Source organism: Aspergillus niger (assembly GCF_000002855.4).
Source record: "Aspergillus niger supercontig An16".
NCBI lineage: Eukaryota > Fungi > Ascomycota > Eurotiomycetes > Eurotiales > Aspergillaceae > Aspergillus > Aspergillus niger.
In genome coordinates this window covers 910394-936884 of record NT_166531.1, presented here as the reverse complement: position 1 = coordinate 936884, position 26491 = coordinate 910394, and the positions used below count along the sequence as shown (strand labels likewise).

Below are 26491 nucleotides of genomic sequence, written 5' to 3'. Positions count from 1 at the left end.
ATGGATTTCTGTTCCTGTGACGCTTTTCCCACACTTTATTTGCGCCCTTCCTTGGCTTGTAAGGTTTAAAACCCCTGAGGTCGGTCATAATCCATTCATCGGCTTTTGGATGTGGCTGGTCCCGAGGTCTTACTCATGGCGCGCGAAGAACGCAGTCTACCTATACATTCTCCAGTCAGACCCCCCGATTACTATCACCTATCCTGCACCTGGTGAATTGGGATATATCTAGTGCTGTGGATCGTATACGTGGTTCTAGAAAAGTGTTGAAAATTGTTGGGAGAAGCTCCATTGCAATAACTCGCCATAATCTACACTTGGTTTGCTCGTGGGGAAATGTCAGTGACCATGCTGAGGGGATTGGGCATCAACGAGTAACTTTTGGAGACTACCGTCAATAGGGAAATTCGGGTTGCCTATATTTCGCACTTTTGAGAGAGCGTAGATAACTTTACCTTGATAAACCTACTAACTGTAGATAACCAGACTGCACCTCATCTCAGGAACACCCGATGACTCAGCGGTTATATAAGCCACCGCATTGGTCCCGTCATGCTCACGTGCCCGGGACACCCCCCCAGCCGCACTTGCTTAAACGTAGTGGTCATTATGCAGGAGAGACAAAGCTGGAGGTCGAGTCCGGTCGCTCGCCTACGCACTTTGCCAAAACTATATTGCGCGTCCTTTCCACTGGTCGTTAATCTCAGCTCGAATCCCTAAATCCTGACTGCCGAATTGAGGTTTTCATCTCTCTGCCAAATTTCACCACCCCCCCCATACTCTGGATTGATCGACCTCCCCTACCTACTCTCTTCAGTAAGTGGGAGGAGCCAGGACGCAGCTCTCTTTCGCTGCCTAAGGCCGCATAGTGTGGGCTCCTCAGGCACCTCGACCCGCACGTCCACTCAACCTCGCTTTCTCTGCCCGTCATTCACACCCATCGGAACTTCCATCCTGTGCCACGAAGCAACATCCTCTTCATTGCCATCGGTCTCTGCTCTTCCGCTGCCAGAATCCGTCGCTCTGTTGCACGTCTCACGATTGTTTCCATCAATTTTGGCTTCGACTCTGCTTTTACTCTGTTGCAAATAATAAAAATTTGTCGCTCGCCTTCAGATCAAATGATCGCGTCTCCTAGATGACCTTCCCTCCCCCTCCTCCTTCCTCCCAATCGTCGATTGCTTCTGGCACCGATAAATCCTCTTCGACCAGGCCGGCAAGGTCACAGCAATCTCCTTGGGGTCCGTCTGTGTCCCAGTCCAGTGTTCGGCGTGGGTTGACTCCACTTGCGACCAACAACCTCTCTTCACTCGCCTCAGCTTCTCGGGGGCCACCTCAGTCCAACAGTCCTGGTCCAGGTGGTTCAACCGCGTCTCCTCTGACTTCCTCCTTTTCCGCCGTTCTGAGCTCCGCTAGGGGCCATCCTGTTGGTCGGAACGTACCCTCGCCAGCCTCCACGCCCTCACCGTTCGCCTCCTTTCAATCTGGCTCGCAACAGCACCAGCAACCCGGGCAGTCTCTCTCCTCACCTAAATTCAGAGCTCACACCCCGTCTTCAGGGTCACATCTGGCTTCCGCAGCGGGTTCTGTTGCGGGTGGTGGAGGCTCCGGGGGAGGCGGAGGTGGGACGGGATCTTCCAGAGGCGCCACCTTCTCTCCGTTGTTGTCCGGTACAACCGTGAATTCACCTACGGGCTTTCCCTCTGACAAGCCAGGATCGGCAGCTTCAGGCTCTGCTGCTCACGCGAGCCAGTCATCGTTGACGAAGATATCCATCGCACAGGTTTTCCTGCTCCTAGATTCTATCACGGAGAAAGAGGGTAGAGAAAAGTGGGAGACCAAAGCTGCTCAAATTCATAAAGTAAGTACACCAGATCATAGCGCCGCGGATGTCAACCCCCCTATTTGTTGTATCTATACGATGCTGACTTGGTACCAGCTTGTTGAGTCAAACGGAATGGAGGTCTTCTCCAAATACTTTCGCCGCTTGCTTACGGGCAATGCCCCGCAAATTTTCCCCGGCGTCAACAAGTCCGTGGAAAATGCTGGCAATTATCCGCTCCTAGTTCAGGAGATGCAGAAAGTGTCTCAGGATATAGAACAGGCTCAGAAGATCGCAGAGACCGTCGATACATCCGAGGGTGATATCTTCCGCGATTTCGATCTCTCCACATTTTTGGATCACTTTAAACTCGATCCTCTTGTGAAGGTTTCTCTCGCGCTGGCTTTCAAAACCGCTAATAAGTCGGACTTGCGTGCTAAAGGTGAGTTGTTTAGTCCGACTATGAGACTCTGTTCTAAGTCAACTGACGAATGCTTTCTGGCAGCTGATGCGATAATCTCCAATTCCATAACACCGTTCCTGCAAAGCCTGGCAACGCTGTCTGATGTCAGCAAGGATTACAAGAATTCTTTCATTGGCATGACAATCGAGCGGTTCATACTGTATCCGCCTAGGAATTTTACAGATGAAGTGAAAGGGAAATTGGTGTATGCGGCGAACTTACGCTATCAGAAGTTGGGCGTGGACATGCCATTTGAGGTTGCGTCTGCCCTTCAGATGTTTAATTTCATTAACCCCAGGTATACACTTGTCCGCCAACTTCACTCAAGAGGACCGAAAGCAACCTCGAATGCCGATGCCGTCACTGAGACCATAAACGCAATCGGCCCCGAGTGTTGGGGCGAAGAGCATATTGCCAGTGCGCTGCTTTTCCTTGTACTCTGTCAGCATTGGCGCGAGTTCTCCCTGGAGACTTTCCTCGGGGCTGTTCAGGCACACTATGGCGAGAAGCGAATCAATTGGTCTCTCATCTTCCGCAGCTTCGACCGTGAGGGCTTAAGGCTCGATGCTCGACAATTCACGAAGCTGTATGCGGTCCTATTGGCTGCAGCTACGGATGATTCAACCCTAGATATTCAGAAGCTTTGGGGTGGTGATTGGGAGCATCGTGACACACAGATGTCCTTCCTGACCGCTTTCATTGCTTCCAGGACAGACGTGTCCCAAGTTCCGAACCTGCGCGCCACCTTTCCCTCCGACTTCTTTGCCGATGGTCCCGAGCTCGTTCGTTTACAAGGCGAACGTGCTGCAAAATCGCCACTCCGGTCTTTGGACGCTATGAGGGCCATATTCGATCTGGCATTATTTTCCCAAGCATCTTGGGCTGCCGCGGAAAGTCAACTTATGATCAAGGCGGTTGTCCAGTATGATCTGCCTGTTTTCCTGTGCTCAGCCCTTTCTCTCCCTCAGCCTTGGACGAGTGTGCAGCAGAGCTTTGTCCTTCGAACTCTGATCGTTTTCATACTCAAACAAGAGGAAGGATATCATTTGGCACTGCACGGGGCCTGGCGTCAAGATCGTCAGTGGGTTGCGGAGCAACTCTTCACGACTTTCACGCAGGACCCGACGTCTACTGCTGCCATCTATGAACATGCTGTTGACTTTGGTTGGCTCGACTATCTTCTGGGATACACGAATGGTCTCGCTATGGACCTTGCTTGCTACGCTCATCGTAAAGGGCCCTTTGACTTGGAACAGTGGGTTCGTAATGCGGCACAGAAAGGTCCCATGGATATGGGAAGCCTACTATCCAAGTTTCTGAGGATTAAGGCAGAAGACGAGCTTCACGTCCAAAGGAAGGAACAGTCGGCTCCCCAGATGGTTAGTCTTGCGGTCAAAACGGTGTTCACGTTGCTGTCGGTGCTCGAAGAATATGTCGGTGACCGTGAAAATCTTACTCCTGTCCAACGGATATGCATTCAGACTTATCCGCGACTCATCAACTACGGGGAAGGTTTCGACGACATCATTGACGCCAACGGGGAGAACGGAAATTCGTTGCCTGAGGCAGTAGACAAGCAGATGCAAGAGCTTTTTGGCAAGATGTATCACGAGGAGCTCTCACTCAGGGAAATCCTTGAGCTAATGAGAAGATATAAGTCTTCCCGTGAACCAGCCGAGCAGGACCTATTCGCTTGCATGGTGCATGGCCTTATTGACGAATATCATTGCTATCATGAATATCCCCTGGAGGCACTGACCAAAACAGCTGTGATGTTTGGTGGCATCATCAACTTCCGGCTGGTGGACGGCATTACCCTGAAGGTCGGTTTGGGCATGATTCTGGAGGCGGTGCGTGATCATGAAATGCATGATCCTATGTACAAGTTCGGTGTCGAGGCGATTGAGCAGTTGATCAACCGTCTTCCGGAGTGGGCTGGCTTCTGCCATCTGCTCCTACAAATACCTACCCTGCAAGGCACTACGATCTACCAGAAAGCCGAGGAAGTTCTGCGTGAGCAAGGGAGTCAAGTTAGGGATGAGGCTGGAAGGGCGGACAGTATTCCGGGTGCTGCCGTGAACGGGAACGTTGACGAGAACGCGACCGCGGACGGATCGACTCGTAAATTCGTTTCCGTTCATGTTGATCCGCTTATCAGACCTGAGGTCTATCGTGATCCTGACGAAGATGTCCAAGACAAGATTCTCTTCGTGTTGAACAATGTGTCCGAACAAAACATTGATGAAAAGCTGCGTGACCTCACGGATGTTCTTCGTGACCAACACCATCAATGGTTCGCGTCTTACCTCGTGGAGGAACGTGCGAAGTTGCAGCCGAATTTCCAGCAGCTCTATCTTGACTTGCTGGACCGTATCAATGACAAGTTGTTATGGGCGGAAGTTCTGAGGGAAACTTATGTCAGTGTCTCCAAGCTTCTGAATTCCGAGGCTACAATCAATTCATCCACCGATCGCGGTCATCTCAAGAACCTCGGTGCGTGGCTTGGATCTTTGACTATAGCCAAGGACAAGCCCATCAAACATAAGAATGTTTACTTCAAGGGACTTCTCTTGGAGGGATTCGATAGCCAGCGCCTGACTATTGTGATTCCTTTCACATGCAAAGTGCTCGTCCAAGCCACGAAGTCCACGGTGTTCAACCCTCCCAATCCTTGGCTGATGGACATCCTTGCATTGCTCATGGAACTGTATCATTTCGCTGAACTCAAATTGAACTTGAAGTTCGAAATTGAAGTTCTGTGCAAGGATCTCGACCTCGATCATAAGACCATTGAGCCTTCCGTCATTATCCGCGACCGCTCTGCTCACATCGAAGATGCGCTGTCTACGGCCAATATACCAGATGGTCTAGAGGCGTTCGAGGACATGACTCTCACAAGTATCAACCAAGGAATCCGCCACGAGCGTCTGTCACCCGCTGCCATTATGTCGACTCTCCCGAGCCTGGACAAGATTCTTGTACTCCCGTCGTCTGCAAGCAGCATGGTCGACCCGAATGTCCTTCGGCAGATAGTGCACAGCGCGGTCGAGCGTGCCATCGCGGAAATTATCACCCCCGTTGTGGAACGCTCAGTTACCATCGCATCTATCTCCACTGTTCAACTGGTGTCGAAGGACTTCGCAATGGAGCCTGATGAGGAAAGAGTGCGTCATGCGGCTGGCATAATGGTTAGGCAATTGGCTGGTAGCCTGGCTCTTGTAACCTGTAAAGAACCGCTCAAGGTGAGCATGACCAATTACATTCGCATGATCCAGCAAGAGTACTCCGATCAGCCAATGCCTGAGGGGTTGATTCTCATGTGTGTCAACGATAACCTGGATGCTGCTTGCGGTATCGTTGAGAAGGCTGCGGAGGAGAAGTCTCTTCCTGAGATTGAGAAAGTCATCGAACCCCAGTTGGAAGCTCGTCGGCGTCACAGAGCGGCCCGGCCTAATGAGCCTTTCATTGACCCATCAATGAATCGCTGGGGCCTTTTCATCCCCGAGCCTTACCGACAGGCCGCAGGGGGTTTGAACAAAGAGCAACTGGCAATCTATGAGGAATTTGCCCGTCAAGCCCGTGGCCCCGCAGCGGCCCACGTTCAGAATGTTTCCACCGATTCTGGTCGTCAGCTTCCAGATGTTCTTCAGGAACCATATTCGCCTATCCCCAATCTCTCTACTCCTGCAGAGCAGCCAGCTGTGCCCCATAGGACACCACAGCCCCAGCAAGATGCTCGGTTACAGCAGACTGGTCTTGTGGGCGCGCAATCTCAGCTCAATGGCTTCCTTGAGGCACAAAGCCCGCGTGAGAAGGTTGAGAGCATAGTTTCCGAGTTACAGCAGGCAGCTCGGAACGCCCCTGAAGAACGCATTCGGGACCTTGGCAGGGAGAGTGCTGTCCTCCAAGAGTACAACCAAGCACTCCGCACTATCCTTGCCTCTCCAAACGGTGAAGAACTCGCTCGGCTCACTGGCCTCAGAATCTGTACGACTCTATATTCGCAGACACCCGGGACATTAGAGATCGAAGTTCTCGCACACTTACTCGCGAAACTGTGCGATATGTCGACTCTTGTCGCCCGCTACACCTGGGCCATACTTTCTGAGGTTGACGACGAGCACATGTTCAACGTGCCAGTTACTGTTGCACTCATCGATGTCGGACTACTGGATATTCGTCGAGTTGACATGATCTTGACACGTCTTATTCTTCAGAAGAACACTGCTGCCCTGGATGTCCTCTCCAATCTCATGGACCGTGTTCTCTTCAGCGAAGAACCCTCTGCTCTAAGATCTGACTTCTCGGGCAGTCTTGAAGCCATGAGTCAATGGCTTGCAGAGGAGTCGGATGTTACTGTGGCCAACGACATCATTCGCAAGCTGCGTGAATCCGGCATTCCCGAAGTCGTCAATCCGCTACTCAGTGACAAAGCCAGGTCCAAGCGAGATCAGATGGAGTATATCTTCAGCGAGTGGATTGGTATCTACAAGGCTCCAGGTGCCATTGACCGCACCTACTATTCGTTCCTTAAGGATCTGCATCAGCGACGGGTCATGGACAATCAAGAAGACTCGGCACTCTTCTTCCGCCTTAGCATCGACATTTCGGTTGCAATGTTTGATCACGAGTCGCAGAACCCTAGTGGCAGTCTTGATGAGGCGTTCCTCTACATCGATGCCCTTGGCAAGCTGGTTGTCTTGCTTGTCAAATTCCAAGGCGAGTCTACAGGAGCTGCCAAGACAAGCAAGGCAGCCTTCTTCAATTCGACTCTCTCACTGCTCGTGCTTGTCCTGAATCACCACCATGTTATGAGAGGCGAGGCCTTCAATCAGCGTGTCTTCTTCAGGCTATTCTCCAGCATTCTCTGTGAATATTCCATGAACGGGCTTCAGCAAAGCGATCAGCATCAGGACATGATGTTCGCCTTTGCTAATAAATTCCTGTCTCTTCAGCCCAAGTACTGCCCTGGATTTGTTTACGGGTGGCTGTCGTTGGTCTCTCACAGATTCTTCATGTCCGGTATGCTGAATATGCCGGAGCGGGCGGGCTGGGGACCGTATTGCGAAATCATGCAGGCTCTACTCTCTTACATTGGCGAGCAGCTCAAGCCGGCCAGTATCTCTTACGTTGCTAAGGACTTGTACAAGGGTGTTCTTCGCATCTTGCTGATTTTGCATCACGACTTCCCTGAGTTCGTGGCAGAGAATCACTTCCAGTTCTGCAATGTCATCCCTGCTCATTGCGCCCAGCTTCGGAACCTGGTCTTGAGTGCTTATCCGTCATCCTTCCACAAACTCCCGGACCCGTTCAGGGAGGGGCTGAAGGTTGAGCGTCTGGAAGAAATGCGGGAAGCCCCGAGAATCGCCGGCGATACTGCTGGTCCGCTGGAACAGGCCAACATCAAGAGTGCTGTTGACAGTGCACTACAGAGCACCAATGCATCTGACTCGGTCATTCAGCAGATCTCCGATGCCGTGTACAATCCTCCCACCAAGGAAACCGGCCCCTACTATACGCCGATCAACGTCAATGTGGTCCTTTTGAATGCGCTTGTACTTTACATTGGTCAGAGCGCCGTGTCTGCGAATGCGACCAAGAGCAACATTCGCGCGGCCTTTGACAATTCCCCTCACTCGGCCCTTCTCGAGAAGCTAGCAAAGGCCTTCCGGCCTGAGGCGCGGTACTATCTATTGAGCGGCATGGCCAATCAGCTCCGCTACCCCAACAGCCATACCTACTTCTTTAGCTTCGCCATTCTCCGTCTGTTCGGCACCGACTACTCGGAGCAGGACGATTCTGACATTCGTCAGCAAATCATCCGGGTGCTTCTCGAGAGGCTTATTGTCCACCGCCCTCATCCATGGGGTCTCATCATTACCCTGCAGGAGCTACTTCAGAACCGGAGCTATACCTTCTTCCGTCTTCCGTTCATTCAGGCTGCGCCTGAGGTAAGCTGACCCTTGTTTAAAAGGCCTATTGTTCCATTTCACTGACATCACTTTTACTACTAGATCGGCCGTCTGTTTGATGCTCTCCTGCAGCACATCCAGCAACAGAGCCCGCGGGCCATGGCTTGAGTGATCGCCGAGCTATACTCTCTCCTCTATCTTCTTTTATTATATTAATACGAAGTATTTGATCATGTTTCCATGCCTTGCATTCAGCCGCGATGACCGACTCTGATGGTGTTCTATCGATGCCGCTCATGACAATGCAGCGCAAAATACGGGACTTTACCGGGGTGTATGATCTGAAGGGTTTCTACGTTTGCTTTGCTTTCCGTTGGCATGCTGTACTGTTCTATGTCTTTTCTCATTGTTTCGGTTGGGTTTCTGGGCGGGGTATGCATATTAGGACGTGTTAGCATGGTCCATCGCTACATGGTGCTTATATCTTGTTCCTTTTTGCTCGTGTTTCTTACGCTTCATGTTGGTGTTTTTCTCTTATCCATTCCATCTACCACATCGGTAGTCTGTAACGATAAGTTTATCTTAAAAAAAGATGAGTCCATGAGTATTGGTGCATACGAATCCGTAGAAAATCCAACCTCATTTGGAGGGATGGTCTAGATAGGGAGAGTGTATATTGTGGAGCAGTCCAGTCAGTCCCTCCTAAATTGGGGATCGGCGTCGGGGAGATTCTCCGCGCCGTGCTGTTCGGTGACGTCGACGCGATCCTCGTACCTCTTCGGAACAAAACAATTATTGCGACGGTTCTCCTGTCACCGCACCTCTCAATTACCTAACTTTACAGATCCTTCTAGGAACCATGGATCCTGATGATGATGCAGACCCTCGCAGCGGCGTCGTGTCAGAAGTCATGGTAACAATCCTTCTCTTCTCCCATCCATCATGGCAGAACAGGAACTAACGACTTTCGCAAACACGTAGCACACAATGGCAGAAGCTCTCCGACCGCTCGTGTCAAAACGAGCCCAGAAGATCTATCTAGGGGCCTTCCTCTTCTTCTGTACGGCCATAGCCATGATCGTCACATCGACGGTCGCGTATGGCATCTTCTACTACAGGTTTATCCCGCAGGCGGGCCTCGAACGAATTGTCCACTTGCAGTTTGGGTGAGTTAGGGTCCTTGTTTAGGGCAGACGCTGAACACTTTATACAGTCGTTTGTCTAATATTTTAATGACTGTGACTGACTCTTTCTGTTGCCGATTAGCGAAGGACCTCCCTGGGGAGTCGCAAGCCTAGGATCCGACCTCGTTCCATCCCTGCCATACGATGTCCAGGTGGAGCTCGAATTACCACGAACCCCCTCCAACCTTGCGGCGGGCAATTTCATGCTAGATCTGGCCCTTCTCTCCCGCCCGTCCACATCTGCTGCGTACGATACGAATACTTCGGTTACGACTCTCTCCCACTCGCGCCGCCCTGCTATTCTTACCTATACTTCGCCGTTGGTGGACACCGCTAGTAAGATCTCGTTCATGCCACTTTACGTGCTGGGCTGGCACCACGAAGCGGAGAAGTTGCAAGTGCCGATGATGGAACGAGTGCAGTTCGCTCGTGGTTGGCGCAACATACCAGGAAGCTTGCGCCTGGAGCTCCATAGCTCAGAGATAATGCAAGTATACAAAGCGAAGGTCACCTTCCGGGCGCGGTTTACGGGCTTACGGTATGTCCTGATTATCCTTTCTCTACAGTTAATTTCTCGGGTCGATGAAGCTGATTCATGTCAAGCTGGGTAATGTATAACTGGAGGCTTACCTCATTCGTTGTCTTCGGTTTCCTGTTCTGGAGCGTCAGCATGGCTTCTACTGGGCTCGCATGGGTAGTGTTTGCATCGCTTCTTAGCAGTCGGGGTGACACATCCGGCCCTGTCGTCAAAAAGGAGGATCGCAGTGCTACACCCATCATAAAGAAAGAAGAGGAGGAGATCGACGAGCCGCTCTTCCATTTACCGATTGCGGAATCCTCAAAGACAGCCGAGAAAAGGAGAGTGACAGGGCCTGAGGAAGCCGAGAAGGAAGAAGATGAAGAAGATAACGGGGGAATTGCAGATGAAGATGAAACTGACGAGGATAATTATCTGTACGAAGAGGACGCAGAAGATGGCCGAGGCGAAGGGCCTTCGGAGGCTTCTGGCACTGGTACAGCCAGGGAAAGTGCTCACGCCCGAGGAGTGCAAAGACGCCGAAGCCATATAATCCAAGAGGACCATAGAGAGACATTGTAGCTATTACTTTCGAGATACCCAATATGATACAGTGTTTAGCATTCTGAATATGTTGATGAGAATTGGAGATAGAGCGATGAATATAGTTCAGGTAGTAGTTATCGATAACGGGTGGAGAAGGAGAAAGGCGGGGGAATTTCGCTGCCGCCCAACTCTGCCTTTGCCTGCCCCTCCGCCATCTCTTCTTCCTCTCCTCACCCCTGCCTCCCTCTCTCTCCAGACTCCTCACTCCGGTACAATGCATATCTTAGTAAGTGGACCACTCTCTTCACAGTCTGCTTCTGGAGCAGGGCCATCTCGTTAAAACCCAATCCCCCTCCGAACTTATGCTGATCGCCATCCTCCGCCTAATAGGTTGTCAACGACGACGGCCCGCCGTCCAACCAGTCCTCGCCGTACATTCATTCTTTCGTCCAATCGTTGCAGTCTGCCGGGCACATTGTGTCTGTAGTTCTCCCCCACCAGCAGCGATCATGGATCGGTAAAGCTCACCTGATCGGGGCCGCCGTGAAGCCAACCTACTTCCGTCCGGGTACCCTGCACAAAGACGATGGAACCACACACGAATTCCCTCATGGCATGAATGAGGGCGACGATGACAGCTACGATGGAGATGAATGGATTCTTGTGGATTCTACACCGGCCAGCTGTGTCCAGATCGGCCTGTACCACTACTTTCAAGACCGTGGCCCGATTGACCTCGTGGTGTCCGGTCCGAACTACGGCCGGAACTCCACTGCTCTCTTCGCCCTGTCGAGTGGAACCATTGGTGGTGCTATGGAGGCGGCGGTTTGCGGTAAGCCCGCCATCGCACTGTCATATGCCTTCAGCTCCAGAGACCATGATCCCGTTGTCATCGCGGAGGCATCGCGCCATTCCGTTCGGTTAATCGAGTACCTTCACAAGAACTGGGCTGACGGTGTGGACCTATATACCGTCAATGTCCCGCTGGAGCCTGGTGTGAGTCAGAACAAGGTGCTGTACACCAACATGCTCGATAACCGCTGGTCATCGGGCAGCTGTTTCCGCGCGGTCGACGCCTCGGCCTCAGCCAATTCGCCTGAGAAGCAGGAGCACGATGTGCGACACCAGACTGTGGGCTCGGGAGAGAAGTCGGCACCGGCTGTGGATGGCACGACTCCGTTGAAGCGGTCTCGCATTCAACACAAGCACTTCGAATGGGCACCGAACTTCTCGGACGTGTATAGAAGTGTGGAGGAGGGTGCTCCAGGAAACGACGGCTGGGCTGTCAAGGAGGGAATGACCAGGTTTGTCAAGGCCCCATTAATCTGCTGTCCTGTCCTGCTAATGCATCACAGTGTTACGCCGCTTCGAGCCAATTTCATGCATACACCTGGAATTCAAGGAGAGATTACGCTGTGAGTGGAATGATGCTGAGTCGCGGCGTGGTTGCATATAACATAGAATTTGCGCGTCTGTCAGATATACAAGCTAGTTTATGCATCTCGCGCTCTGCTGTTTGCCCCTTCGACTGCTCTTTTTGCTACTTACTTTATCTCGGTTTGTCTGTGATGGCTGGTATTCTGATAGATTCCATCTCATGTAGACCGGATAATAACACTGAGCCTACATTTTATTCTCTCGTCGACAGCGACGACTCCTATGTCCAGAGTCTGATGGAGCGGGCGCTCCAGCGTCGTCTTGGCAATGGCCAATGTCGTGCCATCTCATCTCTCTCCGACCTCCCCTCTCGCACTACACCTATCTTCCAGTACCGTGAATACGAGCGGCTGGACTTTGAGCACACCATGATGCACACCTCCACCTCTCTCGCCAACGCCTACATCATCCGCAAAGCCCTCATCCGCAAACACTACCTGTCCAACACCGTCATCAACTGGGTCACCAAACATCCCGACAGCGTCCTGGGCAAGCACTTCAAGCCCGGCTTCGACTTCGAGCTCGACTACGCCGAGTTCCTCGACGACGCTCTCCTAGAGGCCTACGAGCTGCGCGAGAGCCTCGCAAAGAACGAAACCCTCCCCGACGAAGAGAAAGAATGGTGGATTCTCAAACCCGGCATGAGCGACCGCGGCCAAGGCATCCGCCTCTTCAACAGCGAAGATGGCCTGCGCGAGATCTTCGAAGAATGGGAAGTGCCCGACTCCGACGATGAAAGCGGCTCCGAGCGTCCTGAACCCGAAGACAACGATGAAGACGACGACAACCACGGTGTCGTAACCTCCCAACTCCGCCATTTCATCGCCCAACCCTACATCGACCCCCCACTCCTCATCCCCTCCTCCCACAACCGCAAATTTCACATCCGCACCTACGTCCTCGCCGTTGGCTCCCTTAAGATCTACGTCTTCAAGGAAATGCTCGCCCTCTTCGCCGCCAAACCCTACTGCCCTCCCTTCGAAGACGAAGACGAAGTCACTGACCTCGCCCGCCACCTCACCAACACCTGTTTCCAGGAAAATGGCCGTGCCAATCCGGACAGCGTCCGCCGCTTCTGGAGCCTCGAGGACTACGTCCCCGGTCTCAGCGATACATGGAAACAGAATGTATTTGATCAGATTTGCGCCGTGTCAGGAGAGATCTTTGAGGCTGCGGCTAGGGGCATGATGGTGCATTTCCAGACTCTGCCGAATGCGTTCGAACTCTTTGGCGTGGACTTTTTGGTCGATAAGAAGGGTAATGCCTGGTTGTTGGAATTGAATGCCTATCCGGATTTCGCCCAGACTGGCGAGGATCTTAAGGAGTTGGTTGTTGGGAAGTTGTTTGAGGAGACAGTCGATGTGGCTGTTAAGCCATTCTTTGGGTTGCAAGAGGATGGAGAGGATATGGGTAAGGGGACGGAGATGTTGAAACTGGTTAGGGATGTGGACTTGGGGAGGAAGGCTTGAGTGCTTCTCTATTGAATTCACCTTCCTCAGTTTGATATTGGTTTTGGGTTATGAGTTGCTAGGTGGGCGTTTCGAATTGGTTGTCTCTCTACTTATGTAAAAGGGGTACCGGCTTATTGGTTATGGTAGATAGATGTAGAGGACTAGAAAAGTTTGGGTTTACTTCAATAAAATCATAGTACATAAGAACAGATAGTCTTTCTCAATATCCCTATGAAATAATTCAATCAAATGGCCACAATCGCCGATACTCCTCCCTCTCCTCCTCACTCTCACCCAACTCCTCCACAATCCGATCCCTAACTTCCTCAAGCGCAGCCCTACACTCCTCATACCTCTCATGCTCAATAAGCCCCTTATCCGGCCACAAATCGCCCAGTTGTTCCTTCACGCCAGCGACAAGCTCCGTCCCCGCCACCGCTCCATCGCTAACTAGCTTGATACGCTCGATCTCTGCATCTGAAAAGCTGAACGGGAATGGGAAATCGCCAGAAACGCCAGGCAAGTCTTCCCAGTGGTCCTTTAGATCCACCAGAAGTGATTGAAAGTGCGCCTCGCCGTACTCGAACATTCGATGGGCCAGAAATATCATCCCAAACGCTGGCGTCTTTCTGGACTCAATGACTCGATATAGGGCTGGGCTCTTGGCGCGCGTGAGTTTGCGCCAGCCGATGAATATGTTTTGGGTGGTGTATTCGCGCACAGCTGCGGCTCTTTCCTGGGGGTGTGAGACCCGTGAGGCGAGGTCTGGGTACTAGGTCGGGCCCTCTCGGGCTCAAGGCTATCCCAGTCGAGGAAAGCCGGGTCACGGATGTGATTATGAGAGATCTGGGTTGATTGCCTGTCGAATATGGAGGTGATAAATTTGGGGTTCTGCGGGTCGATGAAGATGTTGTCGCCGTGGAGGTTGTTGTGCCAGAGGTGGGGAGTGGTGATGGAGGTGTCATTTGGGATCAGGGATTCGAGGACTGGCAGGTAGTGCGATAGAGCTGTGAGCTTGTTTTAGGGGGATGGTTGGTGCTCTAGACACCCTGGTCTAGGGCGTCAGAGACGCTCGAAGTAGATAATACAAGAAAAAAAAAACCAGATAATGAAAATCTTGAATATAGTTCTTATTATTTTAATTACTAGATACAAGATAATTATAGATAGAAGAAAACATGTCTGCTGTCTCATCAGGACAAAGATTTATATAAAAAAATTCTTCAGAAGAAAAGGAACCCGCAGCAGCCTGCTTCAAAATAATAAAATATTATTCTATCATTCTGCCATTGAATATTGTATCTCAGTGGTTCTGGGAGGAGAGGAGAGACTCTATAAACTAGAGCTTCTTATAAGACCATTATTGAAACGTCTTCTCAAACGCCCTCTCAAACGCCCTCTCAAACGCCCTCTCAAACGTCTTCTCAAACGTCTTCTCAAATGTGTCCCCAAGCGCCTATGTCAACGTCTATGTGAATGTCTTACGAACAGTAGCCAAGGTGGTTTGAATAATGCACCATTCAGGCCTGAGGTAATTGGCTAGCGCATCGCCACGGGTTGAAAGCTATACACCTCATGAGAGACTAAAATCTCCAGTGATATCTAAGACATGTAAGATTCGTGGACAGCGTGCATACACGTGGATTTGTGATGGTATAAGGAGTAGTTAACGCCTTTGGTCCTCGAGGAGCACGTTTATCCAACCTACGCGTGATTCCTTGGCGAACAGTTTCTACAGTGAGCACAGTACAGTATTCACAACACACAGACTAGCATCTAGCGGTTATAGATTCTATTGCACAATGTTGACCGTTGTATCGGCTCCAGTCTTCTTCAAATCACGATCAGTTACCAGAGTTGGGGTTGGATAGTAAGAGTCCTAATCAGCTTAGCTCTTGTTTTCCGAAATAACGGCATAAAGCTTACTAGCTGTGAAGTAAGAAAAGACCAAAAGCCCGAAGGATCTGCTTACAGAAAATGCACCTGGCCCGGCTCCCGCATGCGAATCCCTATGCATACATGAGAGCTGAGAATGGCAAGATGCGACTAGCGTATCTCTTGTGGGCAATTTGTCGTGTCATCATGTTTTATCTTTGATTGCGGCTCTAATTGCAACCACGATTTTAGTAGTAAGGCAAAATCCAAAAAGTTCACCAAAACATCAATGGCGAATCTATATTTATGAGTCCGTTCAAATGGTAGAAGGATACCTTGCAGCAGATAAGTCGCCTTTAATTGTATATAGAATCAAGGATGAGCATACATTAGGCAGAGCATGTGCATCTGATCTGGCCTTGAGATCTACTAGATGGTAGGTCCTGGAAACAAGTGGTTCAATAATCACGGTAGCTCTGAAGTGAACTAGGGTTCAGGAACAGCGGTAGTATAACAACACAAGTTCCATAACTAACCCCAGTTCGGGAACCGCAGTCCGAGAACTAAAATTACCTGTCGCTCAAACTCACTAAGTAGTACTCTCGCCAGTCGCCCATGCAAATTTGATTAGCTCACTTATTGTTATTATTTGCTCCACTTTGAAGTGTCATTACTCGATTCTCCCTTATATAGACGCTGACCAGGAAACACTCTACTCATAAATACAAGTATTAGGGATGCCGCCAAATGAAATACCATTTGCTCCGATGAATTCCCCATACTCATTACTGACCCTTAGGTGGAATCATACCAAAGTTCTGATCTCCTCCAGCCTCAAAGTAGTGTCCATCTGCAATCCTTTGGGCGCCATTAGCGAAAAGATTATATTGTCGACCATTTTTGCCATGTTGACAAGCAGCGTGAGGTTTGACGGCTGGTGATTTCTTGGTGTGAGATCTCTCGTTTAGATCCGTGTCTCTAATCCACCGACGTAGCTCTCCGCATACAGCCACAAATCCAGGATCTTCGGAATTGACAAACTTTGTCATATCCATATGGTTCCTATGTATGCCAATAGTGATATAACCGGGCAAGATGGCCGAGTATTGTGGCACGACCTATTGCTTAGGTGTCAGCAATCAAAGTGGAGCTCTGGCCTCTTTATTAGCTTACTAAGCCAACGCCTAGCACCGGAAGCTCCTCGTAGAAGCAAGTGACCTCAATTGGCGGTGTTTCTGCTGTGCTGTGTGCCTTGATCATCGTGTGAAAGCCCTCCTGGATCCGCGCAAGTACCTCGGAATCGCGCTTGAGAACATCCACGATTTTTGGATTCGTCTGCTTAAGAAGACCGATGGATCGAGAGACAACTTCAGCCAAGTTCGCAAGTCCAGCTCCGTGGTGCGGCGTCCCAAGAAAGATAATACCGCGGGTACAATCGAGGATACTTTGAAGATGTTTCTCCGATCGTTGCCTCGACTGAAACAAGGCCTATCATCATTAGTATCATTTTTGCCAGCGTCTTCCACTAACGTGATGCGATATCGTACATCTTTGCAGACTAGTCCACCCAGACTATGGCAAACAAAAATGACAGGTCGTTCATTCTATTTGTATCAACAACCCGAAACGCTGATAGATTCAAGAGTCAGTTATCTTACCGTGTCGTCGTTATCTCGGTACGATGAAAGAGATGTCAGCAGATTCCAGGCATGATTGCCGATGAAGTTCTCTGAAACTGGGCGTCGCCAATCGACCACAAATGCATCGTAGCCGAATGTGAGAATACGAGCTGTTGGGAGTATGGATGGCAAGAGACTTTTGGGCCAGGGTTCAGTTGCACCTTCGGCAGTCCATGTAGCTTCACGGTCACCAGTTAACCCATGAATGAAGACGATGCTGGAAGAACATTAGAGAGGTTTACTAAGCGAATAAGGCACGTACTCAATTGTCCCATCATCCGGGCTACAGAGGGTTTTGATTCCATTGGGGAAGGACTTTCGCTGCTGGAGCTCAGGAGTAGGATTCGGGGCTGAACTCGGTTGTCGCCGTCGCCTCAAAACCCGATTAACCATAGCTTGGTTGAAAAATGGCATTTTAAATTGGCTGAATCTTAGATTTCAGATCATGCGGTCTCCGATACAAGATTGAAATTGTAGCTCAATTCTCCAAGAGATGAGCATGGTGGTAAGCCGGCTAGATTGCATTTATAGAGCCAAGTTGTTCCTTCCAACCTGATGGCATCTGCTATTGAGGGGGTCACTATCGAGACATCGCGCTCCACCTGAGCGCCAGGAGAGTCAATTCTATTTGCATGAATCACACAGTGTGGGGCCTTTCATATCTCAGCACACCTATGAAGAGTAGGTAGTTCATGTCGATTCAGAGAAATACTTTACTCCCAATTTTTGGTGAAGGAGGACAGACTGTACGTATTCAAAGGAGCCGCAGCTCATTACGCCCTCCCACGATAATCGGTCTGCAGAGAATTTTGAATCGAAGTACGGGAGCATGGAGCGAGTTGGGGTGGACAATAGTCGAGTGGCTTTCAGAACTGATTTGGCGCCGCTAGTGACGAAACGTAATTGGTGTCATCCTTGCCCAGCGGTTGCAGGATAGCGTTGACTTGTTTTGCTTGTGCTCACGTTTGCAGGCATTGAAAACAGCTTTAGCCGCCCAGATAAGGGGCTGTGCCGTGGTAGTAGAAATGGAGAAACGCATTCATAATCAGTCGAGAAGCACCAGCCAGTTAAACGACAGACGCTTGTGACAAGACACCTCCATGGCTGACGCTACGGTACACTTACGCGCCGGAGTTGATGAATTAGTTTACTGGGTTGCAACGTGACCATTTCCTCCGGGTGGGGCCGCACGGACCGTTTATGGTTCTGCCACTACACGCCGTGGGCACAGGGAAACCATAAATCCAGCACAGCGACCTCTGTTGTATGCTTAGACAAAGATACCCACACTCTCTGGCAGTTTGTATGAATGCCTTCTTTACCGCAGACCGTCTGCCAGTCCTTTACTTAGAACTCTGCGATTTCTTTAACAAAGAATTCCCAATCAGCAAAGTAAAAGGATTCTGCGCGTCAGCAATGTAAGAATTACACCACTCATGATCATCCAAGATTCTCTAATAACCATTCGCCCAGTACTTTGGCCCAGAATGTCAAGTCCTGAGGTCGTTCGACAAATTACCGACCTCATTGGGGTCATAGAACAGTTAATGGCGGCATTTGACTCTATCAAAGACCTCTCTAACTTACCGGAAGCCTTTCAGGAAGCCAGTAATTGGCTTCCCATTGTTGAAAGAACCTTGCGAGATGTCAAAAGCTCTGCGGAGAAATTGAAGTCTGCTGAAGATGTCCGGGCATCGAAGACCGCCCTGTATAGTTGCGACAAGAAAGCCGACAATCTACTGGACATTATTGAACAACTTGGTGAAAAGTCAAAGGGCGAATACCATTCGTCCGTGTACCAAGGTATAGTTATGAGGCAAGGAAAGCAGCGTGTGGAGACTTTGATGGACGGCATCCTGGAGAGCCTAGGAGCATTGGTGACACACAAGGCATTTCTGGGTGAAATGCACAATCAGATCAGCCTTCTGGCGAAGGGTCGCGAAGATCTGGCGGGAGTTTGTCCTTCGCTGGCAGATTCGGATCTAGCTGACCTGCCTGGGGCTGCCAACCAGTACGGCGAGAACAGCCGCCAGTACAACTTATTCGGTGAAGGTACACAGAGAATCGCAGATGGCCACTATTTCGAGGCCAAGGGGAACCAAAACTTTGGTATATTACCACCCAAGGAGACTGTGGAGAGCATTTAGCGGTTATACTAGACCGGCATTGATGTTTGCTGAGTGACCTTCTACGATGAGAAAGTTCCCTCGGTTAATGAAACATATTAAATCTGAGTTCTTTTGGATGGACCAATGCTAAATAGCACAATATACCCCGCTGAGGGTTAGCTAAGTTAGGAGGCGCGAGTTATCCTCTGATCAAAAACGTTGATCCATACAGCGTCCATCAAATACTACTCCAGAGTGGGGAAAGGACTAGTAGTGGGCCAATCACGTATATACAGTGTGGCGCAAGGATCTGAGGTATCATTCAGCCGTCATAAAGCTGCATGAACTAAGCTTCGATTTTCCAATCTGTAAGATCGGACTGTATGCCTGATTAGGTGTCGCGGTGACTATCAAGTGAGTGCTGAAATCGGATTTCGGGAAATCTTATCCAGCTTGGTCTTTCCAATGGACCAAGAACCATGGTTCAGCAAGAGTTACCCCTGCTACCCGACGGCTTATTGGATGCTAGCAGCTCTCCACCACCACGAAGCCGCTCGAGAATCTGCGGCAATGCCAGTTGAACAGTGAAAGCCAATTCGATCATAATTGAAGCCCTTGTGGTGTTTCAGTCAATACACACTGTAAATATTCCAGATGACTATAGACGGAAAGTAAATGGCAACGTACCCCCGGATCCCCCGACACCGCAACCCACTGTCTTTGATGTTGACAAGCTACATTCTCACTATAGCTGATGGAAATCAGCCTACTTTCCATCCTATTATACCAGGCCATCTGATACGTCATTGGGCATAGCACTGTTTGAAAAAGGATTGCACGGTATAAGTGTCTTCAACAGGGCGACCGTCAACACAGACCAACTAGACCTGACATGTATCATATTAGCCCGTATCAACGAACCCTTAATATCATCCAGATCATGACTGGGTACGCCAAAAAGAGACCGGTCACAAAGTCCGATCTCAAGTTGGCAGGCAGATCCGAAGTGAATCACCAGGAGGTGAGAGATGAGAGGATGGTATCTGCAAAGAATTAATAGCCAGTTACCAAAATGCACGTGACTGGTCCGGGTACTGGCACCTGCTAGTGTGACAATTATTCAGCCTACCCCATCTTCTTTCCCCAATCGTTCGCCTGACGTAAACTGTATGTCCGCCGATGGCATAAACGCAGACTCCACCTATCCAAAGGGATATACACATTCAGTTCGACCGGATCCTGTCCATTCGGACATTGCATAAGAATCACCCAAGGTCCTATCACTAAATTGCGCTTTCGGCGAGCGATGGTGGTACCGTTCGAAGTAAGTCCCGTCCCGGAGTGATAACAAACGCTGATTGATTAGTTACATGGGCGCTCTCCTCTTCAGCTCCGCCACTTTCATCCTTCCAGCCATCTACGGCACGCTTGTCAAGATCTGGATGGCGAATATTGATGCCTCTCTCGTCGTCACGATTGATGTCTACACGCATATCGGCACTGTTGCAGAAGTCATCAATGAAGGCCTGCCGCGCGCAGTATGGTCTACAATTGCCGACAAGGGAGCACGATCCCTTGGGGCTCGCTTAGGACTTGCACACTCACTATTGGTGTTCCAAACTTTAATGGGGGTATTACTGAGCATCATGTTCGTGTGTGCTGCTCGAGAGTTTTTATCTAAATTCGTTCCACATGACGTCGCAGAAGCAAGTATAACGTACGTCCATATCAGCTCCTTTTCTGCTCTGAGTTCTGCGGTTGAGGTGGCCGCTTCCAGCGCGACGCGCACTCTGGGTAAACCAGACGTTCCACTTGTGATCAACACTGTTAAAGTAGCGGTGAACATTCTCCTTGACCTTCTACTAACCTCTAAGTTCCATGCCGGTGGATGGCAGCCGACAGTCATCATGCAAGCTGGAATTTGTGATATGGTCGCGGCTTGTTCTGGTCTTCCATACTTCATCATAACTACAAGTCGCAGGGAAAATGCCAAGGCACCATCCACCGGTGGTTTTCTCGCCCCGTTCAAACCAGGGTCTGTCACATTCATTGATTCTGCAGTTCGTAACACGCTGTACCTTTGGCTCGTGTCTGGTGTTGTGGCTGATTTGAAGTTACTATTGTTCTCTAGGATGAAGAGCTATAATCATCATTACTCTATAGATTGAGATAAAAGCAAGGTTCATTAAGAAGCAACCACAGTTGTCTGGCTCGTCTCGATAGAGGTCGTCTAATCATGGATTTAACTCGTTCTGCGTATTTAATGTGAAGCCCTGAATTCCGCACAAGCCTCGGGCGATTGGCTCCGTAGTTTGCGTCCAATGAGCAGGTGCTTAGGGCGCGGGTCAGTCTTATTGATGAAGCGCTCTCTGCTTTTTATCCAAGAAAATTAAGAGCGACGTATAGCCATGCATAGCTGATAGAGATCGAGGAACAGCACTGTATCGTTCAATTAGCGGGGGCTTGTGATCAGTTTGAGCAAGCAAAACCCTCCAGTCCGTTCTCTTTTCTTCGGACTACGGAAACACGTTCATTTGACAACCTAGTCCTGTGGCTGTTGACCATGATATCGAGCGTCAGTACCTGGTGCAGTGGCGACGACTCCTCTCGTTCATGGTGTCTGATGGGTGACTTGACCTCTATAACCGCCATGGCCTTACACCGAGGCTTCGACAATGCAGGGTCAGCAAACATAATCCTCTCTCTTCTGCAAGCCAATTCTCACAAGATCAAGGTAAAAAAGCAGATCACACATTCAGATATCAAATATATCTGTAAACAATTAAGCCAAAGTTAATTCGAGTGACCACGCATACGGATACAAGTTAAGCCTGAATAAAACTAGCGTCCATACACAGCAACAAAAATGAGGTAATGCTGTTTCAGTCAGTTTCATCAAGTTCGAGCAATTCTCTTTTTGCATCTCAGGGAATGAATACAGGCCATACTACTCCTGGTGAGCTGCGACGCGAACAAGAGATTCAAATAAATTTATGGGCACAATAGCCTTTACAAATACTTTGAAGGAAGTACAACTCTCTATCCCAATTTCATCATCAATAACTTCCCATTGAAGGCGTACATTTGCAGAACCATCAGGTTCTGCAACCAGCATTTAGTTTATAATGCCGATGAGTTATAAGTAATCAAGCTACAGATTTTCAACTAGACCTAGAATACTATGGATGGCACTCAAGTCCCCAGAAAAACGAATCTAACCAGTAAACATGCCTAAGAATTTCCCTTATATACAGGATTAATTGAGCAGACGAACAAAGAGCTGCCATCTTTAAACAGGAGAAAGATAAATACAGACTTATCTCTCCCAGATTCCAATATCAATTGGCTATCAAGAAATACACATAAAACTTTAGAGAAGACCCACAATTTCTTCTCTTTAAGACGTTCTTCTTCACCGGTAAAGGTCCATTTACTTTTTATATTATTCCAAGAAGACTTCTGAACTTCCAGGCTCTCTGCAACTTGAGAGGCTTCAAGATCAAAAAGATGTCTTGGGTTGCCTTTCAGAAGTCTGAAAGTCCATGTTTCCAATTGCTTAATATAAGATTAATAATAGGTCTCCTAGTTCATCATTACATCTAAAGAAGAGTTGCCGATGTTCTTGGATATCTCCTACAGTAACTATTGGACCCTTTAATACAGTAATATAGGACTTTGTCAATGCCGGCTTCCCGCATTTTAAATAGGCTTTTCCAGAAGACACGGTATGACTTCTGGTTCTCTGCGCCCAAGGCATATCCAGCATCTTCCATACTTCTTAGTTGCGACCTTTTCTGCCATAGTAAATCTGTCCGCAGGCTCTTTCGCGGTTGGTAACTTTGTGTGATCGATCAACGCAGCGCCCTTAAATATAATATTCTATAAATGGTTTTATTACATCAGTTATAAAGATCTTTGTCTATGGCCAAAGCGTTGTCCCTGCGAATAATTTAAATTGCCTTCTTATAGTCACTTTCGTAATGTTATCAACATATTTGTGGATCTGGTCAGGCTTCGTTGTTGTCGGAACATCAGTTATTCAAAACCCGTATGTGAGATTGACCCTCGCGCACTCATATAAAATTGATAACAGAGCCTTGACTGTATACGCGGAGTCTGCGTGATAGGATGAGATATTATTGCTGGTGGAATTTTGAATGATGGGTATTTTCGGCTGGTTATTGCCAGTCTAAGATAAACGTAGTTAATACTGAATTAAGCTGAAATAAATTTGGTGGGTGGCAGGCGGTGCAAACCTGTTGAGTGTTATTCTGGTGACTTGACTTGTTGGAGTTCTGACTTGGTCGGTCGGAAGGAGATTTGTTGCTAAGATTCCCTGAAAGCTTTGGATTTGGCTGCTTTTTCTGTTTGCTTGGTTCTGCGCCTGCTAAATTTGAGTAGATCCTTTTTTTGAGCGTTTAGAATTTGTTAGGAACCACGCTGCTTGCGTAGTGATGCTGGAGGATTGTAAAGCTGAGCTGGTCTTTGGTAATGTAGACTCTTTGGTATTACTGTTACGGATTGCCAGATGACCCTGGAGGACTAGAGTACAGTCAAAGCACGATTGATTTGCAAAGCAGAGGATCTCATGTATCATCATTATTATTGACCTTGGAAGTCAAAGAATTTAATGTATTCTTTGTTAGGATCGATACCCGAAGACGCGAAGGCATCTGAAAAGCCTGGGCTAACTAATCTCGAACAGTTTCGTCCATGATACTCAGAGATTGCAATGCATGCGACCCAAGATTCTGATGTAGTGGGCGACTTCTCCTGGTGGTGATGGCTGTATGTCTTTGGCGTAGAACAAGCTGCCATGATGCGTGAATGACACACTTAGCCACTTCTTCTGCAGACATATCATGGCAAGAAGCACTTGTAGCTTCTGAGCCAATTTCAGTGTCTCCCATACCTGAGAAAGGGAACGCCGGCAGCTTTCTCCATGATGAACTCAGCTCTAACTGGGTGTTATTTTGCATGCGAGTTCCATGAGTAGATACGAGGCGCTGGTGTTCCGAGCACGTTTCTGGCCTCCCAGGATCAAGTTGCGTTAGCTGGACCCGGCATTGATAGATGTGGTAGGATATACGAAGTTCATGGTAGCGACCTCGCTGGCTGTAGTTAGGTGTGGGATTCCAGAATTCGGATTAGGAACCTTTGCAACGACTTCGCGGCCATTGTCCATCGACATGAGAAAGGCCTTGTTGAACATGCCGTCGGGATACTTCTGTATAGAGGTGCAGTGAGTGGCCCCCATCCATTCTGCTGCGATACGGGCGAGTCGTTCATGTCGAATTTGATCTCGCGCATGCGGAGGTTCTCGGCTTCGTCGACGAGAAAGCGGCCACGCGTGATTTTGAAGAATACATCGTGGGTGTTCCAGTCTGGTGAGGTGATGATCAGTGTACGTTGAGATGTGCTGGGGGGATTGTCTACCTGTGTGAGAGGAGGTGCTGCTGGCGGGACTGGCATTGTAGTAGAGCGTTGTTGCTTTTGAGATTGAGCGGTATGGCTGTTCTAGGGTTGCTTTGATATAGTGTTGAATGTGACGGCCAAGAGGCGCGGATGAAGGCCGGTTCATCGTTCATGGGATGGTTTGGATGATGTCTCCCTGCCTGTAAACAAAAATACGTCAATTTAAGCATGTGATCATCAGGTTACCCAGACTCAATGGCTCATTAGTAGCAAGACCAAATGAGAAATGGCTGTCTCTATGCAAATCAAGGATGCAGCAGCAGCAATTGTAGATGAAAAGTGGGCAAGAGATTGACAGGGATACGCGGCTATATTCCATTGACGTCCCGTCTACAGCCAATGCACGATCATTACACTATATAAACCAAAACAGAAGAACTATCCAAACCTCTGTTTAGCCAATGTCTTCAACCACCCAATCGTTTCCTCCTCCTTCTGTCTATATTGTTGCAGCCTCTCCTCACGCTCCGCCGCCCTTGCCCGGAGCAATTCCTCCCTGCGAATCTCCCGCTCATTCTTTTTCCGCTGCTCCCTCTCCCTCGCCTTCTTCAGCGAATCCAAATCATTCTCTCCAGACCCCATCAACTCCTCCTCCGGCGCTGCCTCCGGAGATCCCCCACGCTTCGCCTCCGCAAAGGCACGATTACTCGCCGCAGCCTCCTGTCGCTTCTCCATGCGCCGTTCATGAGTCCCCGGTTCCGCGCGCGGCGCTACCTCCTCCTGCAAGTATTTGAATTCGGACTTATGTGAGCGCAGTTCGCTGCGATACTGGGCGCGCGAGTCTTGACGCGCTGCGATTGCGTCTTCTGCTGCTAGTTCTGCTTGTTGTTAGCAAGCCTGTATCAAGTAGATCTTTTTACCACCACCTGGCAAACAAAAGAGTCACATTAAAGATGAGTCGAGACATACCCTTCCGCAACTCCAAATCCTGCATAGTAGGTATCGTAGGTCCCGAAGACGGACCTCCACCACGCCCAGATGTAGAGGGAAGCACCGGACCGTATTCATCGTCGTCCTCGTCGTCTTCCCCTTCAACATCCCTATCCCGAGTCGCATCCCTACGCTCATCCTGTTGCGATTCGCCCCGATAACCAGTATTCGTACTCGTCTGTGCCTGCATTTGCGCAAGGTTCGTCCTCGCCTTTTCCAACGTAGCAGGGTCATACCACCCCTCTGCTAACTCTCCGCGGTTCCTGTACCCATGTCAATTCCATCCATCGTAACATCCCTTCCAACAGTATGTAGCTAGTATATATACTCACCACTTCCTCATAAAGCTCTTCCACCTCCCTTTCACCTCATCCTCCGCCAAATCATCCATAATAATCCCCTTCTGGATGTCCAGGTACATATCGAACATGGGGGCATAGTGCTCCAGGTCATATTTGGTGAGTTCGCGCGAGTTGAATGGAAGGACTATAGGGGCTGCTGGTGCGGGTTCTGGTTGATCTTTTGAGCGGGATGTATGGCGATCGCGGCGGTGGCGATCGCGATCATGGTCACGGTGGCGGTCGTGTCGGTGATGGTGATGGCGATGGTGGTGGTGATGTCTGCTGCTGCGGTGTTTGTCGGATCTGGAGGTAGGATCGCGATTGGGAGAGCGCGAGCGCGTGCGTGAGCGGGTGTGGGAGTGGGTGCGATCTCGATGAGAGCGTGAGTGGGAGTAGGAGTCGCGGGTGGACATGGTTCTTTCTGGGTGGGGGTCGTCCATAATAATTGAGGGTGTCTAAAGGTGCAAAATGCTGGTGAGACTTGAGAATGTGAATGGGACTGACGTCGAAATGCCAAGCTTTTGAGTGCGGCGGATGGGCGTCAATCATGGAATGTCTATCGATTGATAAGAGCGGGCCTGCCCTGTGGGTTCATTGTGCTTTGAGATCTATAGAACTTGGCCCATATTACTTTTAATAAGAGACTTTCTTTGTTTGTGAATTATCGGGAACCTATTGGTGGTCTTTATTGCGACATGGTACTTTCACGTGCTACATATTGTACATCCTCCGCACCATCCAGAAACGCCTA

General features: G+C 49.5%; 8 protein-coding genes across 8 annotated transcripts; 5 read left to right on the top strand and 3 right to left on the bottom strand.

The window, feature by feature from the left end:
* Positions 1-1138: 1138 nt before the first annotated feature.
* On the top strand, positions 1139-8365 carry An16g04100 (uncharacterized protein; the record flags this gene model as incomplete). Its single annotated transcript, XM_059745082.1, has 3 exons — positions 1139-1861; positions 1940-8236; positions 8300-8365. 3 exons carry the CDS (start codon positions 1139-1141, stop codon positions 8363-8365), a joined length of 7086 nt encoding a protein of 2361 aa, XP_059602759.1.
* Positions 8366-9184: 819 nt separating this feature from the next.
* On the top strand, positions 9185-10480 carry An16g04090 (uncharacterized protein; the record flags this gene model as incomplete). The annotated part of the gene is made up of 3 exons (XM_001397683.3): positions 9185-9363; positions 9464-9919; positions 9985-10480. 3 exons carry the CDS (start codon positions 9185-9187, stop codon positions 10478-10480), a joined length of 1131 nt encoding a protein of 376 aa, XP_001397720.3.
* A 238-nt stretch (positions 10481-10718) lies between these two features.
* Positions 10719-13350, top strand: An16g04080 (uncharacterized protein; the record flags this gene model as incomplete). The annotated part of the gene is made up of 5 exons (XM_059745081.1): positions 10719-10730; positions 10835-11748; positions 11800-11859; positions 11937-12001; positions 12032-13350. The coding sequence occupies 5 exons, from the start codon at positions 10719-10721 to the stop codon at positions 13348-13350; spliced, it is 2370 nt and encodes a 789-aa protein (XP_059602758.1).
* A 223-nt stretch (positions 13351-13573) lies between these two features.
* Positions 13574-13942, bottom strand: An16g04070 (uncharacterized protein; the record flags this gene model as incomplete). The annotated part of the gene is made up of 1 exon (XM_059745080.1): positions 13574-13942. One exon carries the CDS (start codon positions 13940-13942, stop codon positions 13574-13576), a length of 369 nt encoding a protein of 122 aa, XP_059602757.1.
* A 2050-nt stretch (positions 13943-15992) lies between these two features.
* An16g04060 (uncharacterized protein) lies at positions 15993-17580 on the bottom strand (the record flags this gene model as incomplete). Its single annotated transcript, XM_059745079.1, has 6 exons — positions 15993-16325; positions 16381-16695; positions 16866-17103; positions 17149-17316; positions 17439-17488; positions 17557-17580. 6 exons carry the CDS (start codon positions 17578-17580, stop codon positions 15993-15995), a joined length of 1128 nt encoding a protein of 375 aa, XP_059602756.1.
* A 793-nt stretch (positions 17581-18373) lies between these two features.
* On the top strand, positions 18374-19033 carry An16g04050 (uncharacterized protein; the record flags this gene model as incomplete). Its single annotated transcript, XM_001397679.3, has 1 exon — positions 18374-19033. One exon carries the CDS (start codon positions 18374-18376, stop codon positions 19031-19033), a length of 660 nt encoding a protein of 219 aa, XP_001397716.1.
* A 901-nt stretch (positions 19034-19934) lies between these two features.
* On the top strand, positions 19935-21162 carry An16g04040 (uncharacterized protein; the record flags this gene model as incomplete). Its single annotated transcript, XM_059745078.1, has 3 exons — positions 19935-20015; positions 20269-20318; positions 20361-21162. 3 exons carry the CDS (start codon positions 19935-19937, stop codon positions 21160-21162), a joined length of 933 nt encoding a protein of 310 aa, XP_059602755.1.
* Positions 21163-23685: 2523 nt separating this feature from the next.
* An16g04030 (uncharacterized protein) lies at positions 23686-26153 on the bottom strand (the record flags this gene model as incomplete). The annotated part of the gene is made up of 5 exons (XM_001397677.3): positions 23686-24109; positions 24150-24506; positions 24858-25287; positions 25379-25662; positions 25732-26153. The coding sequence occupies 5 exons, from the start codon at positions 26151-26153 to the stop codon at positions 23686-23688; spliced, it is 1917 nt and encodes a 638-aa protein (XP_001397714.3).
* Between the last annotated feature and the right edge of the window lie 338 nt (positions 26154-26491).